At 42.3% G+C, this 20,438-nt stretch overlaps 1 protein-coding gene across 3 annotated transcripts in view; it reads right to left on the bottom strand.

The window, feature by feature from the left end:
- Positions 1 to 20,438, bottom strand: part of LOC139660891 (septin-7) — a 32,839-nt gene that overhangs the window by 1,427 nt on the left and 10,974 nt on the right. For 2 of the 3 annotated variants that reach the window (XM_071539347.1, XM_071539275.1), the window contains 9 exons: positions 10,023 to 10,123; positions 9,780 to 9,914; positions 8,318 to 8,435; positions 7,257 to 7,349; positions 6,472 to 6,568; positions 3,499 to 3,550; positions 2,842 to 2,967; positions 969 to 1,104; positions 630 to 775 (listed from right to left, as the gene is read on the bottom strand). In XM_071539347.1, the coding sequence (XP_071395448.1) occupies positions 630 to 775; positions 969 to 1,104; positions 2,842 to 2,967; positions 3,499 to 3,550; positions 6,472 to 6,568; positions 7,257 to 7,349; positions 8,318 to 8,435; positions 9,780 to 9,914; positions 10,023 to 10,123 (1,004 nt within the window). Of the gene's footprint in view, positions 1 to 629; positions 776 to 968; positions 1,105 to 2,329; positions 2,351 to 2,841; positions 2,968 to 3,498; positions 3,551 to 6,471; positions 6,569 to 7,256; positions 7,350 to 8,317; positions 8,436 to 9,779; positions 9,915 to 10,022; positions 10,124 to 20,438 lie in introns of all 3 variants that reach the window. The other variant, XM_071539192.1, reaches the window with a different exon arrangement.

The raw sequence follows: 20,438 nt of genomic DNA, 5'->3' as shown, positions 1-20,438 counted from the left end.
CAAATAGCCTTGTATGGTACAGCTTGTGGCTTTGTATGGTGCTGGGATTTCTGCCAAAACTCACTTTCAGGCCCATATTTTGTTTTGGAACAAAAACACCCACACCTAATGGAGTTTCAAGACACTCGTAACCTTCACCTACTGGCACTCACTTGCTCAGTGATGGCGGACGGTGCTATGAGCGAACCCTAACCTGACCGGTGTTGCAACACATTTCAGCTACGATAGCTAAAAAGCCTTGTTCTCAAACCAAAAAAATCAAATGACAAAGCAGAATTTTTTATTCCAGTATTTTGCACTGGAGCGATATCTCCGCTTCACTAGATGTTTCTGTTGGATCTCTGCTCTAATTAACTAGCTTACTCAACTGTGAGAATGTGACTTTATTATTTATGTCAATTACAGGCCACAGTAAACGGTGCCAGAGGAAAACTTGACCGGTATGTGGTCAAGTTTCCCTCCAAGGTTTTGAATGAGTCGTGTTCAGACTCAAGATGCAAGTAAATCGCAGCAACATCTTGAGGCCATTCAGGCTACAGTCTGGCTAAAACTGGATCGTTGCTTTCTTCAACAATAGTCCAAGAAAGCAGCTTTCTCTTATATAATACACTGAGGTGTTATTGGTTTACCTGGAGGCATCTAGCTTCTGCTGCTCCAGCAGCCTCTGCTGGGCCTCCCAGTTGGCCTTCTCCTCCTCATGTTGGCGACGCTTCTCCTCCAGCTCCCTGTGTTGGGCCTCCAGGTTCTTCTTCATCTGTTCGTGACGCCGCTGGAGCTGCAGGGACGAGGAAGCACAGTCAGAGGTTACCCATGTATGTACAAACACACACAAACAAATAAACATACGAAAACATACAACACACCCCGACTAGCTATGTGTCTTACATCAAACCTAAAAAGGATGCTCTGCCCAATCCATACAGACACACACACACACACACACACTAGGGTTCATTTGTTGACCGCACCTCAGCCTCAGAGTCTTTGAGTTTCTGGATCTTCTCCTTGACCTTCATCTCAAACACTTGTTCCATCTCCATCTCCATCTTCCTCATCTTAGCCACATGCTCCCTTCGTTCCTCCTCCATCTGGGCCAGAGGGCTCCTGGTGACACACCAACATGTTCATGTGAGAGAGAGTACATGGTGTCAGTAATGTGACATCCCAGGTCACACAAGAGCCCAGGGTGGACATTCCCTGCTAGCTTTAAGAAAAGATAGGTTTCCCTCCATTCAGAGGTGGGGCTGGATGTACAGTGGTAAGAAACAGAAAGAGCAGGACCAGGGAAGAGGAAAGATCAGGATGTGAAAGGCCCAGCAAACTACAGCAAGAGGGACACCACTGGCCTTCCTGCAATAGATGGCTTCCAGGTGACATAACCTAACACACCCTCTGGCGGCCATATTGGAGGTCCTCAGCTCTTGGGCAACAGTGACTGTGAGCATCCGATTGTGTTTCTAAATGTATAACTTGCCCGTCTCAGCAGAACTAAAGAGACATGGTTAATTTTTGTCCCGTTTTTCATTGTGAACTGAACATTTCACTGCTGATTAATCTGATTTTGTGTTTAGATAATGTTAGCTTGTTAGCTGTAAAGCTAACTGTAGTATCTGGTCAGCTAACCATCACTGTTGTTGTAAACACATCTGATTTGTGCACTAGCTAATGTATCTAGCAGAAGCTAGTGTTAGTAGTGGCTGTTAGATGCATCTTAACATGAACGTAAGCTGCTTTTCTAAATTAGCCTGCTGGCAAGTTGGCTAGGTTAATTGAGCTTTTGGAGTAGAGACTAGGGTTAGAGACCATTCACTTTTTCTTAGAATATTACTGAATGGATCTACACCCACAACAATCTTTTTCTAGGTACCTCTATTTTTCTAGCCTGGTTGTTGTATATTTAGACATTATTTGTGCACAGGCAATTCTCCAATGGACCTCCATGATGGTGCCAGATGTGGTTGTTAGAAGATTTGTGACGCAACTGCAAAGCCTCTATAGCCAAGCCAACTGTATGGTACTGATTGCCAATAAGCTTTAGAGAATGGCATTGATGGGAACTATTGGACACAGGGCATGCAAAAGCTTTTTCAAAGGACAGCATACAGTATAAGGTACGCAGTAAACTGATATTCTCTGACCAAACAGACCTACTAAATTTTAGATCATTTTACAATACCTCATTAAAAACAAATATATATATATATATAAATAATGGAGCTGCAGGTAATAATAACATAATCCTATGAGGCAGGGAAAGATGAAAAAGGTTGGAGAAAGGAACAAAAGCAGCACCTCTGGAGAGGTTACGAAGAACCGAAATGACACTTACATGCCTTCGGCTGTCTCAATTCTAAAAAACAAACAGAAACACATACACACTTAACATGCTGCCATAACCCCATGCATTAGATTAGAGCAACTGATTAGCTTGTGAGAGTTTGCTGGTGATTACTGACGGCTGTAGCCTGTGGATTAGGAGTGTGATGGCGAGGAGTCAGATGGTGCCTCGGTTAGTGCCGTCAGGGCGTCAGATTAGACAGGATTGATACTAGTGGCCAGTTAGTGGGGGTTAGCGGTGGCGGGTGTGTGGGCCAGAAAGGGATAGAAGGGTTAGGCCTGGTTTAGTGACAGCTTGCCATGTTTAATCTGAAGGTCCATGTGGGGCAGACTTTGACCTCTGAATTGCAGGGGTTCTTCCAGAGATGTTACCCAGCAGACAAACTGGTAACCCGTTTCGACCTTCCATTTACTATGAACAAACTATCAGTTGACTGTGTTAACTCTGGGCATTTCAGAAACATGACCACAACAATCCTGTGTACATTGTACTGAGGAACTCACTTGGTTAGCTGTCCTTTGTTCTTGTTGTTGTCTACGCCGTTGTAGGTGACAGCTGCAAGCTTCCTGCTACGATAGTTTTCGTAGTGAACGTTGTTGGTCACGTCCTTCAGGTCCTGCATGTGGGTTCTGGAAAATGACGTCTTGAGTTACATGTTTTGGCTTGTACTTTTCTAAATTATGAATTTGCATCCATTACAGTGTTCGGTTTTTGTAGGCTCTCCATCAGCAGAAACATCAGAAACTGGCCAATTGTACATTACATCTGCATCAAAACTACACAACCATATGGAGAAAACATTACGTAAACTGTAACATTGAATGGCCTATTTATCCATGACATCAGCTTAGTTACTATCAATCCATCTACAGTATTATTGGTGTGTTAGCCTGGTTGTTGTCTAGCTAGTTGGATAGCTAATAGCAAAAAACACAAACAAAAAAAAGTCTGTCATAAAGTTATTGAATAATGGGGATGGGCATTTTTAATTTAGTAAAATGTCAGCAAAGGGACAGTGCTTCTACTTGAGAGGGATGTTTTGATGCTCATTCCAGCCCTGCAGATCAATTGAAAAACTCTATAGAGAAGTAGCATTATTTTGCCACATTAGGCACAGATACTCAGTGCACTGGAGAGTATGTGTGTGTGTATGCATTTACCTGATGAGCATGTTCCGGAGGATTGTAAAATCGCAGTGCTCTCCATTCTCCACTGTGAAAGGAGGACAGAAACAGAGGAGTTTAGGTTTATTTCAAGACCTTTTCACTTTTCAAGGACCAGCAGATACCCTGGAACTGCACGACTGTGGAGGGCTGTAGTGCCAGAAAGCATCAGCAGGCGGCGTCAGATATTCCAGCCGCTCTCTGAGTCGCTCGTATAGCCTCACCACAGTCCCTTGAGGTTTCTGTGGACTGCTGTGGTGGAGTGACTCGCATAGCTCTTAAACGGCCTTGCCCTCACTCTCCCGCCCTCGCTCCATATTTATGCTGACATGGAGCCAAAAACATTTTTGGTATTCCAAAACTCACTCCTCATGGGCGGCAAAAGCTGGTGGCAAACCCAGTTGCATAGTAGCAGCACTACAATTCATCCAGTAGGTTGTGCAATGTTCAGCTCTTTACAGACGCACATACCTGAGGATAAAACATCCTATGAGTACATGATGTTTCACCCCCCTCAACAGGTGGCTTCTGATCTTGTAATTTGTATAATGGATAGAGACAGAGAAACTGAATCACATGAAGTAGCTGTTTAGACTAGAGATAGCCGTGATAACCACAGCTCTGGGTGCTGACTAGAAGGAAAGTGCTCCATTAGATCTAGGTTTAAGCTGGATATTCCTCACAGATATGGTACATCAGGTCCTACTTAGATCCTGGTGCAGTCTGCACTTCGTCTTTTAAAGTGTAGGATAACTCAATTCCACAGGAGGCAGTTTCTGAACGACGAGAGAAGGAGCTTAGAGCAGATATGTGTTACAGTAAATTCCTCTGAGCACAGTCACAGTTCACACTGGAGTCATCTTCATCAATGTCAGAAGAGTCAATTTTTGATGGCGTGTCTTGCAACGTTGCGACTGCAGTTTCCTGTCTCGCGCCTAAAAACATGACTCTCATATCCTGTGCTGAAGAAAATGTCTAGTATACTACTGTCTGCTCAAGTGTGTCACCGCCTTTTTTTCCTCATATCAACACAAGACTAAGATTCATTGCTTGTCATGTTTTCTTTATACTCTATTTGTGGCCTGACATTCTTTGGTCATGATGTCAGACGATAAGACATAGTGTAGCTGGCGGGAACACACACATAGTTTCAGCACAACAAGATAACAGCAGCATTTTAAATTTCAGCAGGCCACAAAGACACAGAATCTACTTTTTGTTTAGTTGGCTTGTACTCGATTCATATGCAATATAACCATTCCTCTGTTTCAATTAGGGTTGCAAAATTCCGGGAATTTTCAAAGTTGGAAACTTTCCATGGGAATTAACGGGAATTTATGGGAATCAACGGGAATTTATGGGAATAAACGGGAATAAACCAGGAATTTACGAAATTGAAGGTATGCTCTTAATAGGGAACTTAAATATAGTTGGGGAAAATATATTTTAGCATAATCCTGACTAAAACAACCAGATATCATGCAAGTACAGTTGAATATCTATGCTATTCCTCAATCACATGCACACATAGCACACTGCTTACTGCAGGGCTATTGAGACCATGCCCCCTACATGCACTGTGCATTCCTGTGCATTTTTGTTAATTTTTGAATGGGTTGGGTCGGGGGGATGAGTAATATTTAACTCAACATTCATGTTTTTGTTCTTCAATGAAAGAATTGATTGTTCAATAAAATATTAAACACTTGATAAAGTTCTACTTACAAATAAATCTGTTTTAATTGTATTATTTTGGACGGATGTCTGCTTATAACAAAACAAATATTTATGCTTGGATATGATACCTTTCCATTAAATTACCCTCAATTCCCAGTTAATTCCCATAAATTCCCATTAATTCCCATAAATTCCCATAAATTCCCATAATTCCCATGGAAAGTTTCCAATTTGGAATATTTCCAAAATTCCCCAGCTTAACTTCCCATGGAAATTTACCGGAAACTTTCCGGAAATTTACCGGAAATTTTCCACCCCTTTGCAACCCTAGTTTCAATTGAAATTAGATTGCATGGACTGGTAAGGGAAGAAAAAAAATAGTATCGCTAACGTGACACTCTTATTTGTGGGACCTGCTGCCTTTTACTCCTTTTTGGAAATCTTATATAGAATTCATGTTTTTCATGCTTGCCAGGAGGACAACCATCTCCATGTGCTCTTGAGACTGTAGTACTTTCATTAGGTCCTTGCTGAACTGTCATGTCTGAAATGTCTGTGGCAGTAACCTTTATAGGCCAGCTGATGCTCCTGCGGACACTCGTTTTCACTCCAGCTGCACTGGAAGATTGCTTTTTCCATTTCACTTTTCTCTACAATTCAAATTGCTTGTGAAAGCCTTTGGTTAGCTAGTAGAAGATTCAGTTCAAGGTCTCTGCTTTCCTAATAAGGCAAGTTGTGTCATTTTACAAGATTAGATTGTTTGATTTAGGTTTTGTATATTGTTTGTTGTAAATTTAGGCTATATTAGCAGTAACACTAGTTAAGCTGCAGTACTGAGCTATTATTGGTGATTTGTTGACTGTCTTGGCTATAGTTATCTAGTTTGTTTGTAGTAACCTAGACAGCTTGTTAGCCAAGATGCACACAGCTGGCAAGCATGGAACTGGTGCCAAGATATTTTTTTACTCACTCCTCATGATGATATCTACTGCTGAAGCATAATCTCTGTCTCGTCTAGTCTCCATAATATGTTAAAAAGACCCCGAGGGTGTGTTAGTAACAGTGCCATTCCAGACTGTGGCCGCTGGACTGACAGCAAAACAGGTAGACATGGATTGTGTTACTGCTTTACAATACCTCTAAACATAACCCCTGCTCAATAAAGCCATGGAAATGTGGAGAAGCAACACTCATTAAATAACACCCTCAGGCTTGTGTGTGTGTGAGAGAGATCCCACTTGGTCGATCAATTTACAGGCCCCGACCGGGATCTGTTGACCTCTGACCCCTCACCTTCAGCCACGCCCCAGGGGTACTGCCTCCCGCGCACTCGCTTTCCATTGACCTCGATAATGGTGTTACTACCGACCACGGCCAAGGGTAAACGATCCTGCAGAGGGGAGGGAGGGGACACAAGTGTTGCATAGCTGACCCACGGTGGCTAAAAATATACTCTAGGCTATGGGTGTACACTAACAAACACATTAACACAACACACCATAAATAAGAAGACACTGCATCTAAAAAGATACTGGACATAAATTCCTAAAGAGGGTTATAGTAGTAGTAGAGGTAGTAGTACTAATAATAATCACTGTTAGTATGGCACTCAAAACAAGTTTAAAAAGCACTTTAACGATTGAAAAAAAAAGCTAACATCAAAAGTAAATCAAGAGGACACCACAAGGATTAGAGGGAAAAAATAATAGTAAAAAACGATAGGATAAAGTCTATGAAAATAAGTTTAACAAGTGATTTCTGTGAATTTTGTTGTGGTACAAGTATGAAGAAATTGTATTTTTAAAGGGCCAAAAATTGAGTGAAGAGAGTACTTTAGGATTACAACAAATTGGCACTGCTTTTAAGGCACATATACTATGAAAGAATGCCAAGTGTAATGTAAATGCAGTGCATGATGGGACAAATAAAGCTCATGTGATAAAGTGCCCTAGATCTGCGTGAAGCACCAAAATGGGTCAATATCTGTGCGCAGGCTAGTTGGTTTGTCCTGTTCAACCACAGAGACAGTTTCACCTAAAGCTTTATGGAGGGATGTTTTAGGACTAAAAAGCACAAACCTTGATTTTCTTGACCAGCTTCATCTCCTCCTCATCGTCTGTCTCTGGGAACTCGTAGATTTTGATTTTGTGTTCCTGGATTTCTCTCATGATCTACATAGTGAGTGAGCGATGGGAGAGGAAACAGGGAAAGGCAGGGTGAAATAGAAAAGCGTGAGAGGAAATGCAATGAAGAGGCCATTTCGTTTCACCGGCCTGTTCTATCTGGGACAATCAGGTCCGTAAACATCAATAGTCACACTCAGTCAGTCAATGCACATAGGAGGAGGAATCTACCTGCTTATTCAGCATGCACACACAAATGCATGCACGCTGTCTCATTGCACATACACGGACATGTTCACAGCAACATGCAATATCTGAGAATCAATATAGTGTAGTTCATATACTAGATGGCACTAACTTTGGGTCCTAACATACAGCATTGTGAGTGAATGAACAGCAGAACAGCACGAAAAAGTAAATGGCAGACAGTAGTTTCAGTGAGGCTTCAACAGTGACAGTGAACTCAGTGAACTGAGTCGATCTGTCGATCGGTCACATTGTCTCTATTTCAGCCACAACTGCCTGAAAACTGTGGCTACTAGTGGAAAACTGGACTGGTACTTCCTTTATTTTGTTCATGCAGGGAGAGATGGACAATTAAGTGACAAATAAACTGGTCAAAGAGTTTTTTAAGGGCTTTTTAATGCTACCTGTGATTCAATTTAAGACCATTTTAACATCCAAAACAAAGAAGCAGACCTGGCAAAACCATCCTGTTTATGATAGAAGAGAAAGTTGTGAAACTATAAAACAGCAGTATAAGAAAAAGGACACCAGGAAATTAATTCCTAAGGGACATGAAGTCCAGTTGTGTGTGGTAAAGCAGATGGGATGCATATTGTACTATTAAACCTGTTCTGGATTAATGTAAGAGTGGACATGCAGTGAAACGAAACCTGTCATTGTACGGTGACCCTGTAATCAAATTAACTAACACTCCAACAATAACATTTGAACGAGTTATACAAGCCATTAAACAGAACATAACAAGAAATACAGACAGAGCCGACACACACCTGTTTCTTGAACTGTTGGCACTCCTCGGGAGTCATTGTGTCGGCTTTGGCGATGAGGGGGATAATGTTCACTTTTTCGTGTAACCGTTTCATGAACTCGATATCGAGGGGCTTCAGTCTGGAGAAGGACGCACAGAGAAAAGAGGTTTTGAGTTGCAGCAAATGTCCTCGGTTTAAGTGGGAGCTTGAGGGTCCAGGTTAAGCCGGTTGACTCGCAGCCCTGCCGCCTCTGTATGGCATGAGGTCAGTGCCAGGTTTCATGACTTGGCTGACCTGACTGGGAGCAACTGTTCAGAGTAAGTGGTATTTGAATGGGAAGGACTGTTGAAACTGCACATCTGGACGGCCAGACAGCACTGTAAATCTGAGCTGTTTGGATTCTGTATCCCTACAAATCCTCTCACGTAAATAACTGTCATTACAGTGTTTTGCTTGTTTCTGCTATTGTATGTGTGTGTTGCTGCTAGGGCATCTCAATAAGGCTCTATTTGGGCAGAGGGCCAGTATGTAGTCCAGTGTCCAGTCTAATCCAGTCTCTAAGCCAAGAATGATGCTCTGTCTGATCCATGCATACATACACACACACATATACAAAAGGGTTTCACTGATATGTATTTTTGAAGGCTGATATCAATATTTTAGGGGATTTTTTTTGGACCAATCATATCAGAGGTGGCCCACTCTGATATCTGATGTTTCATAAAAGGCCACTGTTGTCCTGATATATTGGTCTAACCCTAACACACACACACACACACACACACACACACACACAGCCCCGAGGCAGATGCTGATAATGAATGGATCCATATGGTGCCTTTCTTCTGCCATGAGAGTCAACAAGGCTGTGATCAGAAACCCACACTGGGTCACTCTGGGCCAACAGGCTCAACAGTGCTGGACTGTAAAACCACCTTTTGTTGTAGGCAACACAGAGCCGCCCAGTGTGTAAAAACAGCCAAGGCAGCTGTGTGTGTGTGTGTGTGTGTGTGAGTTTGTGTTTGCTGACCAGAGGCCAGAGCCAAGACACAGATGGGAGGAATGAGGTCTCCAGGTCAGTGAGCTCAGGACAGATTACACCAATGTTATTCCTGACTGGTAGCCTGGTAGGAGGCCACAGGCAGAGCCGGCTGGGCTTGTACAGCTTGACTCTTGGCCAGGGAGTGACGGAGCAGGCGAACGCCATGGAAACACATCAGCTGAAATGTCCTGCAGCTCTTTGGCTCATTACCTACTATGTGACAAATTCGGAGGGTTGGGCCGATCACTTCGTAGTTGGAATCGGATCCGTATCCGTATAGATGGTTTCATCCGAACGCTGCGTTTGTAAAATTCTCTGATATTCCCTGTCTACTCCTGAGAATTTATCAAATTCCTTGACTTTCCCTGTCTGGAATACACCTCTAGAAATTCTGTGATATTCCAGAAATTCCAAGACCAGTAGGATCAATAGGATACCTACCCATGTCCAGAGGGGGCGATGAAGTAGAGGCAGCAGTGCACTCTGTTGTCGGGCATCTGACGTCTGTTGACCCGGGACTCTGCGTTGAGGTAGTCCTCAAACTTACTGTCGATGTGATCGATGACGGGCTGCCAGCTAGGGATGACACATCATTACTCAATGTCAGGAACAGTGTTTCCACACAAAACATATAATACACAGTACAGTAATTCACATGAACCGGTGTCGGTAGGTTCAGCTCACCAGTTACTGTTGTCAACAGCATCACCAAACCCTGGGGTGTCAACAATGGTGAGCAGAAGCTGGACTCCCCCTTCCTTTACCAGAACCTTGGACTGCTCCACCTGCAACAACCAGGAATATAGAAGGAAATCAGTCAGGACATTTGCATGTATTTACCATATTACTGTACAATAGCGTTTTCCACAAGTGCAATTACTGACACCTTTCCAACAATTTTAATGTCAATTTTTGTTTAGAATACCAGCAATTCCCTCAAATCTAATCCCTGTATTGATGTTAGTGGCCTTGTAGCTGTACATCAGACCTACATACTGTATCACCACACTTTGGTGGCTCCAAATGACAGGTAACTGTTTGAAATTTAAGGACCTGAATACCCGGAAATCATGTAACATGATGTCAGTAAACTGCACACAGCACACTCTGGAGCGCTCGCTCACTGCTGCTTAGGAGGCATTTATTCTATTTCGCTCTTAAGTTCCGATTAGTCACTTCCTGTTCCCAGAGGTTTCCTGCCAGCAACCACACAGACACTAGAATTTCATTTGGGTGAATCTTCAGCGTCTCAGTGAGGATGAGACACACTTTTCTGCTGCAGCCCCACTTTGCAATTTAGACTGATAAAACAGTTTATTTTTTACATAATAATCTTGCCTAGTGCAGCTTAAAATAAAAAATGAAAGTAATGATTCTCTGCTCTACACTACTCATATTTATAATGGTGTGTGCTAAACACTATCAATAATGTGTGAAACTGCCCATCAATCAGATATAAAGTTGAACAATTTGTGCATTAAACCTCATGCATTGTTGTAGTTTGATGCAACTCAACACACTGTGCTTGATTAAGCAATAAGCCACTAAGGTTTCATCCATGATGTAGTTCACTGCCTACTGTATTCATCTATCCAATAACTACTGGAATCACTTCTTATATACACACTAATGCTCAATACCCAACCCCACAACTCAATTAAACTAGAAAGTAAACATACAGGTTTTGAGGTCAACAGTAAAATGCTCAATAATCCAAATGCTTATTTTGAAGGGAATTAAGATGTCAAGAATGCATGAAAAGACACCAAAATAGTGCCTGTTCATTAAAACCTTTTACCTGAGGGTAAAACCTGAATATGACCTATGACATATGACTTGATCCTCGCTGGTTACTTTTTCTCTTTAGCTGACTACCCAATATGCTTGTGTAAAAAACTGACTATATCAGAACTAGAACAGCTCTGCAAACCAATTAATCACAGCGGGCAAAAGCTAATTTGCAGCCACTGAGCATGCAATCCAAGATCTGAGCAGACCTTTGGCCACAAGATAGAAGAGAGAATGCTGCAGTAATGCAAGGATAAACCTAGTGAATAGAGCTGCCTCTGAACACATCAGGAAGGGCCAGAAGAGTTGGGCTTTAATCAGCATGGGGTCCAGGCAGCACTCGTGATCAGCAGATGAACTTCCCAACTGATTTAATCAGCAGATCTGTATCAGACCTTGCCTGCCATGCTCACATATCTGAGACTGAGACCATTTTGTATGCGTGTGTGTGAGAGTGAGTGATGAAAAACACTGCGTATGGTTGGCTAGGTCAAGCCAGGTCTGCTTAGCAGTTAGTACACAGACACTGACATTACAGCACTACCTCAATTATATTCTACCATGTAGTAACACTCTATTGCCTTTGGTTAGAGGCCAAGTGTAAACAGAAATTCTTCTTCAGTTGATGGCTTGAGATAAAAATGTAGAGTGCTGTGATTGGTTGTGTAGTAAGGTTGTATAACATTTTAAGAAAGCTGCTTGTTTCCCTGAGGAGTAGGCCACATATGAGCTTAACCTCAGCTAAACTGAGCTGTTACCTTACACTTAGGCAGCACCGCAGAATGTCCATGGTATGCTCGCTGGCTGGGGCTGGGCTGCACTCTCCACACACCACGCTCATATATCCTACACTGTCACACAGCAAGACCAGGCTCTCATAACACATCGCTACCCTCTGCAAAACTACTCGCACCGATTCAAATGCAAAAGTGAACCATAGAAAAAAGACTAACAGCGGGAGTTTGGTGGGGAGTGTCTCTTTGAAATCAGCCGGGAGAAGGACTGAGGGTTTGCTGGACTAAATGAGCCATTTCTGGCCAGATTCCTTGTTTGGGTGGTTGACACACAGCTGCTTAACCAGTGGAATCCATGCTTAACAAATGGAGGGCATGAGGCAGATTTAAATGGCAGTATGAGCAGTGCTACAGCGAGGCCAATGAAGCCACAGGCTCCATGAATTAGGAAAACTGTAAGCTGTTATTCACCTGCAGCCTCTACTGATGTCGGACCCAGAAAGGAGCTGCATTCTAAACTATTATCTAGAGAGGAAGGGTCAGGAGCTCTGGAGGGTGTTTTGAAAACACTGACGATATGCTGGAGTGTGTACTGACATGTACTTGAAGTACCAATTGCAGAAAAACAAAAAGGAGGCAGAGAGAGTGAGAATAAGTAGTGTTGAAAGTGTAAGGATGTAAAGCTATGGAAGAAACCTTATTCAATCAGTCAGTCCCCAGTGATGGAATGCATGCAGGGCTTTTATTGGCTAGCGTGACGATCTGTGTACCCTACCCCCACTCCCACCCTAACAACACCTGGCTGGTTAGCGCTGGTGGGCTGCAGGATTCCTCTGCTTTACTGTCTGTTGCTGCAGCATGGGATTCCCCAGCAAGGCCTTTATAGCAGCCCACGACCCCCATGACCTCAATCCACCACTTACTGGAATTCTTCAGAGTTACATCATGGCCTTGTTGTCTTTAAACTGACCTCTGAACTCTGAGACTGGCTACTGGTAGGTTGGGGTCAAGTTAAATTGATTTTTAATTTTTAAGACTTTTAATGACCTTTTTTAATGCCAAAGGTCTATACTGTGTGACTGGGCTGGTTTCTCATCAGGAAAAGACGAGACTGCCAAAAAACAGCAACATTTTTAACCTTTAACACTAAAATTAAGACATAAAATGCTATATTTGACAGTGTTCCAGACCTTTAAGGCTTTAGGTTTAGATAATTTAAGACATTACGACTTTTTCAAGACCTGCAGTCACCCTGCATCCAGACTGGTCATAGGTCTACAGGTCTCATGTCTTTAGGAAACTACCATTATCACAGTGCCATGTACAAGATTCACAAGGGTTTTCATCACCAGCAACCCACAAAAACACCTCTAAAATGCTGTGAAAGAGAGATGCTTTTGATGTTTGACACTAGACACAAGCAATGATGATGCAGGCTTGACAGGCTGAACAGATGAGAACATGTTGCAGTTCTGTACTAAACAAGTGTGTGAAACACTCCCTGTCTGGGATGAATTAGAGATGGTACTATAGTGTAAGTGTAAGCTGTAAACGGGTAGGACAGAGACCAGTGCTGCTGACTAGACAAAGTTGTGAAAAATCCTACAGCGTCTGTCTCTACTCCATAACAGGATGAGTCAAGCCACAGACATGCCTCTTAACGAAACAGGCCGACCACAGTCAGTGAGCTCATGGGAAGAGGAACAACACTAGACTCAGCCATGTCGCATAAGGGCTTTAACATAAGACCTCGGCACCACCGTCTACCAGTGTATGACTGTCTTTACCAATGTATGGTATTGATGCCACAATCAATTTTGCTATCTGTAATCTTGTAAGGCATAAAAGGGTATGAAGAAATGCTGGATTCCTACAGTACGATCTCACGTTTTTTAATAATGTATCAGGGGCAAAACAAACCACACACCATGTAGTCAGGACAAAATAGCGGCAATAGCAAAATCACATGATCTAACGTTTTCAGTTGCAAAAACACAGAACACTTCTGTTCAGTTTAAATCTTATGTTAACATGTTTATGCATTGCGCTCTGTATAGGCCAATATGAAAATTACATATTACGATTACCTTGGCCAAAACTATCTCAATATACAATATTATCTCGATAATTATTAATTAGTACTGCAATATGCTCAAATTACTGCAATTATAGTGTTTTACTGTCCCATCCCTAACTCTGTATACTCATGTTGCTGTCTGAAAAAGTCAGTAATCACAGTAGTCATGATAACAGAAATCGGGGCCGGTGTCATTACCATTAGTGAGGTATCGCTAAAACTACTATTCTAGAAGAACAGGTATTCAATAGAAAAACAGTTCCAATGAAACACAGCCCTGGTTGAGGGTGAGAGAGCAAATTATCTTTTATCCTTTTATCCTCTAAAATTCCATTGAAGTGGCAGTCTTGTACATAAAAAGTGAGGCATGTCTATGCAGTGGCAGCACAATTTATTTGGCTGAAACTCTGCTCAGCGCACCCGGCAGTCGTCTGGCTAATCACCAAGCCCCTGTCCTCGTATCCTCTCCACACTTACCTAGCCTTATTAACTACCAGCAACAGAGACATCTGCCCGGGCCTATCACCTCCAATAATTTAAACCCACTTTATCAGCCCGCCTGCTCATCCTGCTCTCCTCAGGCCTCCAAATGGATAGGACTGGGATTCATTACATTCAGCATTCCGCCGGGTTTCATCACATTGCTCTGGCATGACTTGGAAACTAAAGTGACCACAATTATTTGAAATGTAATTAGTCTGTGGTTCCTGGAGAGGGAGAGAGTGAGAGAAAAAGAGAAGAGCTCTCTGTTCTCCATCTTTATCGTCTCGTTCCCCTCTAGGATAAACAAGCAATACATACATTTCATTACAAGCATACATTTCAGCCCTGCAAATGCCCCACTGGGACTCTATGTTAACCAGCACAGTTTCTCATGAGGAGCCTCTAGGAATCCTCTGTAGTAAAAACATTCAGCGTGGGAGCCAACAGAAGCAGATAAACTTCAAAGTCTAATCCGCGCACACACACACACAGACACACGCACAGTCTAAATCTCATTTAAACTTTTAATAAGAGCTGAGGAGGTGTAATGGGCAGGTAAACACATTGGTAGTGGCACTGGGGTGAAGGCAGACAGAGCCCCTCACTGTGTTGCCAGGGATTACAGGGGATTTAGTGCAAAGTAGTAGATCACAGGGAACAGGTGAAGGGAAGCCCCTTTACATGCTGCTGATCTACTGTACAGCAGCCCAGACCTAACAGGTAAGTCGCCCATTAAATACAGACAGAAGGCAGAAGAGAGAGAGAAGCTGGACGGGTGTTTCTGTTGGAGCTGCTTCACACAGACAGTATCACCTTTCACACTTCAAAAAGGAGCTGGAAGACCAACTATGCAAGAGGCTCTTTGTGGAGGGAAGGAATTTTTTTTGCAGCCGTGAGCCCTGTCTGAAGGCAGCTCCTGCAACTGTGTCATTGCGATAAGGATAAAATATTTGAGAGTTCAGCGTCAGACATTCAGTGTCACTTCTGGTAACAATCTCTTTCTTGGCGCAGTGGACATTTCATAACACCTTTTAATAGCTTTGATGTTTACAAAATCCACAGCAAAAATGCCCCCTATTGATCAATTTTAAAATACTTTGGTAGACTTTTTTCTGTATCTGTACTCAACATATGTATAATGTTTTGGGACTATTGGGCACACGGTCAATGACTTATGCATAATTTTGCGATATCTGCGAAACCATGTAATGTATCAAAACACCAAATGCAATTTCGGTCCACGGATGGTTTCTGCAAAGTTTACAATTGGACCAAGGTGATGCCAAAATGTCAAAAATGTGTTGACAATATCTATCAGTCTATCAAGCCTATCATGTACCATCTCACAGGAAATTGCAAAAAAGCTGGAAAACAATAATAAACCAGCACAAAAAACGAAGAATCTTGCGGATTAACACTAATCATAACAACCTCAGCAAGCTCTCTTGTCCTCCACCAATACCAGTACAACAGATGAGGTGTTTTACTGTAAAAAAAAAAGACAACTAAACAGCCTGGTGCTGGAGTGAAGTCAGCCAGCCAAAAACCTGGTGCTCTATGCCTGAGCCACCTGCCTGCTGCCCTGGATAGGAATGCTAGCCAAATGACATGATCACCATTACAGCGCGTTTTTTTAAAACACAGAAGTTCCACTGCGGTTTCCATGGATTCTTACTTACTGGTTCACACCCTCTTGACTCATGATGACACATCTTACTGAGAAAGTTTACAGTGCGGGTAGGATTCAGGCCTAACCTGGACGTATGTGAAATCGTAATCAGTCATTGAACAGTCATGTGGGGCTGTTGTCATAAAATTCTGAGGAAGTATTCTGTCTGGGGGGAGGGGGCGCTTCTGGCAGAGCGACGCAGCAGAATGCCGATAAGCCAGCCTTGTTTTATCACTAGCTCAATCGGCACAGGAAGCTGTTTGTTGGGAGTTTTGTACAGCGCACGCGTCCGTCAGATCCTACACAACTCCCAGGCTGTTTACTACCGTCAGCGCCAGGCGTTGCCCGGCGGCTGCACTTTAAATGAGGTGTATGAGATCTGATGTCATCGAGAGGCAGAAAAATCAAACGTCAGGGCCTGTCAGCATTTGGCCGGGCTGGGGAACTCATTCAGGCAGCTGTAAGTCATGCAGGATCACATTTTCTTGCTATCTTTTAAAGGCGATGTTAGGCTCTCGGTCCAACCTGGGATCTCTGTATTAGGGTTTGCCATATATGGGTCTGATATTGGCTTTTTATTAAAAAATAGAATCTGCCAGTCAGAGTGGTCCATCTCTGGTATGATGGATATGATGCAGTTTGTTTGATTACATATTTATTGTAGAATTGATCAATACTTCACTGGTTGTCTATGGGAAGCCCTTAACCTGAACTGATTATAATGCAACATTTTGTTCAGATTGCATGCATGAATACGTAATTATCATCATCATCATCATCATCATCATGCGTTTCAATGGAGAGTTTTAGTATCCCATGGTCTAGATGCCGTTTCAGAGGCTTTTCCACCCTGACAAGAAAACAATTCTGGGGGAAATATTGAATAGCTGAAATTTTCTGGCATGAAAATGGTCAAATTTGCAGATATTGAATGTCACCACAGAATATTGGCAGCTTGAATCCAAAATATGTTTGTATCGGACTTAGAAAAAACCTATATTGGTCAAACCCTACTCTGTATTAATGATTAGCAAGAGAAGAGAAGTCCTCTCTCAACAAACAGAACCAGAGGCTATCTGAAATTGTCAAAACCTATACTAATCATTGCGATATTAAATGTCCTTGGCTCACATCAACCCCTGGCATACTCATCTCTGAGAAACACTGGCTCTTTGAGAAAAAGCAAGAAAGGAACCTGCCTCACCTAACTTGTTTTTCTGCAGATAGCCATAGTTTTTTCCATTGTTTACACTGCAGCCTTGTGGAGCAGAAAGAGTTATAAATATTGTGGTTACAGAGATGTTCATTGCCACTGAGCCATAGCCACTGGCCATCACAGCTACTCTAAACCCACTACTGTTAGCATTGGCACAGTCCTGCCTTGCTGCCAAATGGTTTACACAGACACACACACACACACACTTCAACTCCCTCACTCCAGTTGTATGCACACACACCCAACTTTCCTATTCAACGCATGACTGTAGACAGCTCCACATCAATCAATAAACACATGTACACACTAACAAACTCACGCTCTCATGTGATCATGAAAAACTCCAGTTATAGTTTCTCTCACTCACATGATCCACACTGAGATGAAGCTCCTCATGCTTGCGGCACAGCCTTATTCATTCACACAGGAGCAGAGAGAGCCCACACACATCCAGCCACCTACAGGATCAATCAATAATGTACCTAGCTTCTTCTTCCCATGTGATCCATTTGTGCTGCAGCTGAAACATCGATGTCATCGCACACCCACCTCTGCCTCATCCTCACTCTTTATCTGCCATCTGTTTTTCCTCTACAAGCCTTTTTTTTTTTTTTTACTTGTGCATTTCATCAACAAATCAATGTGACACTCCAGCCTACATAGGAGAGCTTTTGTGGGGGCTGGCAAGTCAGGATGGCCAAGCGTAGGTGGCCAGCCTGACTTCTTTCTCAGTCCAGCCCTCAGTCAGAACCAGTAGTGGAGAGTGTAGAGTCCAGCAAAATGATTTTTAAAAAGGCATTTTACTTTTTGTTATTCTATTTACTCAAGTGTTTTCCTATTAATTTTCCATAAAAATCATATCTGCTTCAGTAAGTGTCATCCACCTCTATGATGAATATGATGCAGATTGATTGATTACTTATTTATTGTAAAATTGATCAATACTAGACTGGTTGTCTATGGTAAGAATGTAACCTGAATTGATTCTAATGAGACATTTTGATCAGGTTCCACATAATTGAATATGTTTTATTATGAGGGGTGCACTGATCGATCACCCGCCAATCGTAATCAGCCAATAACCATTTTAAATTAGTCATCAGTGATCAGCCAATCACCGTTTCAACTGCCCGATCAAAAAAAAAAACCCAACTGCCAGATCAGAAAAGTGGTCAAGCGGCCAATTTGTGTCAGTCAGCATAACTTTCATATCGACGGCCTGTCGCCCATCTGGCACTGACAGCTCATTTCTGACCTTGTGTTCTGAATTTCACAGCCTGTGATTTACATTTAGAACCAGTTTGATATATTGGACAGAAGGCAGAGCCTATGCTGCTGCAATGACAAACTTTTCATTCGCTATGAGTGACAATAGGTGAGTAAGCACCTCAGTCATCAAGCACACAATAACATGTAATTACTATGTTTGGATAACACCTACATATAGGCATGGATAGGCCAGCTATGTCACACAGCCAGAAGAACAACCTGTTAAATACGGTGCTAGATTGGAATTTTACTATTCATGCACTTTGACATGATGTGTCATTGTTAGTGGAATATCTGAGAAAAATGCAGAATTTCAATTGCCGATCAGTTGGGTGATCACACTGAGAAAAAAAATCGGCAATTGTAATCGTAGTAGTTAGTAGTAGTAGTAGTAGTAGCATGGTCAAATTTAAAAATATCAAATATCTGCTATCTGCAGCTTCAAGCATTTGGTTGAACCCTACTATCACCAGCAAATCCACCACAAGCATACCGGTGATGTACCACTGGTTAGATCTTGCCTCTACATACAATTCGCTGATAATAAAATGGCAAGTCAAAAGGCAGGCAGTTATTAAGTGAGTATGAAAACATCAAACAGAAAGTAACAGTGAGCTCTTTTCAGGGCGGTATATTTCATAAACACAGTCATGCTCTTCCCCTCATCCCTCTGAGCCAGCAGAGCAGAGGTTCACCCTCAGGTCAGGTTTAATTAGTTACCCGTTAGCTGTAGCCTGACCAAGGTCTGCTACTGCTGCCAGGGGGGATTAACCGGTGAAGGATGAGCCCCGGACAAACTACAAGCAAGTTAACCGATAAGGTCTGATTTATGTCTCATGCTTTTTTTGACAATGAGTGAGAGCAGGTAGCCACAGTTCAGAGTTAAATCACTCTCAATTCTTTTACAAGTGAAAATTCAGCCTATTCCTATGATATTAGACAGTCCAGTATTTGGGAACATGAGCAACGCTCTCTCCCAAAGCTAGAAACCACATTCCTTTGCCAATGACAATCAATTAAAGACTTGGATGTTTGGTTGACTTTTTACATTAAAAAATGTGTGTCTCCATATGCCTGGGCTGTCAATGTGTCCACAAAGTGAGTTTCAAACTCACTGTCAACGGAGCAGCTAGAAATTGCCTTTTGATGAAATCATCAGGAGAGTTTTGGCTCTTTGGTTTCAGGTTTTAGAGACTTATTCAAGTTTGCAGATCAATGTGAAGTCGCCAACATCTCAGGAATACCTGAGTCTTTAGCTATATGAGCTATATCAGAGACAGTATTACATAGAGGACACAGGGCACTCTATCAGTTTTGAAAATCTGTAATGCTAAATATGGCGGCACCGATAACGACAAAGACATGCCATGAGCAAAACTGGCTAATCGACGCACCTTTGTATGCCTATCATAGAGAAAATCTGTCAATCATACTTTCGGGTTCATGCCGCATCAGAAATGTTATTTACAACAACTGAAATTGCAAGTGGGGGCCACAGCGCCCGTACAACTTTGACAATAACTTGAAATAATATTTTAATATGTCCGTGTACTGTACTGTACCTCTTAAAAGGACTTTGGCTATATCACCCCATATACAACAAATTGCAAGCAATATCATTCATTGTATTTGCAATTAGGGAAGAGAGCAACTTAATGCAGGGAAGTGCAACTACCAGACAAAATATACCACCAAAATATAATTACATTTCCTAATTTGAAATTTTATCACATCTTTGCCTTTGGCAAGCAAACTATTCTTTGTTAAAGCAGATGAACCAGTTTCATTGTCTAACACAAACACATGGGTGGCAACAGCTAGGAGGAGCAGCCTCACAAAACAAGATGTCACACAGTAACTATTT

This window comes from Centroberyx affinis, unplaced genomic scaffold, assembly GCF_046629955.1.
Source record: "Centroberyx affinis isolate AG114_WGS23_722 - 3 ecotype Tasmania unplaced genomic scaffold, CSIRO-AGI_Caff_v1 ptg000018l_1, whole genome shotgun sequence".
Lineage (NCBI taxonomy): Eukaryota > Metazoa > Chordata > Actinopteri > Beryciformes > Berycidae > Centroberyx > Centroberyx affinis.
Note: the sequence above shows the minus strand (reverse complement) of the source record. Positions and strands in the feature narration are given on the sequence as shown.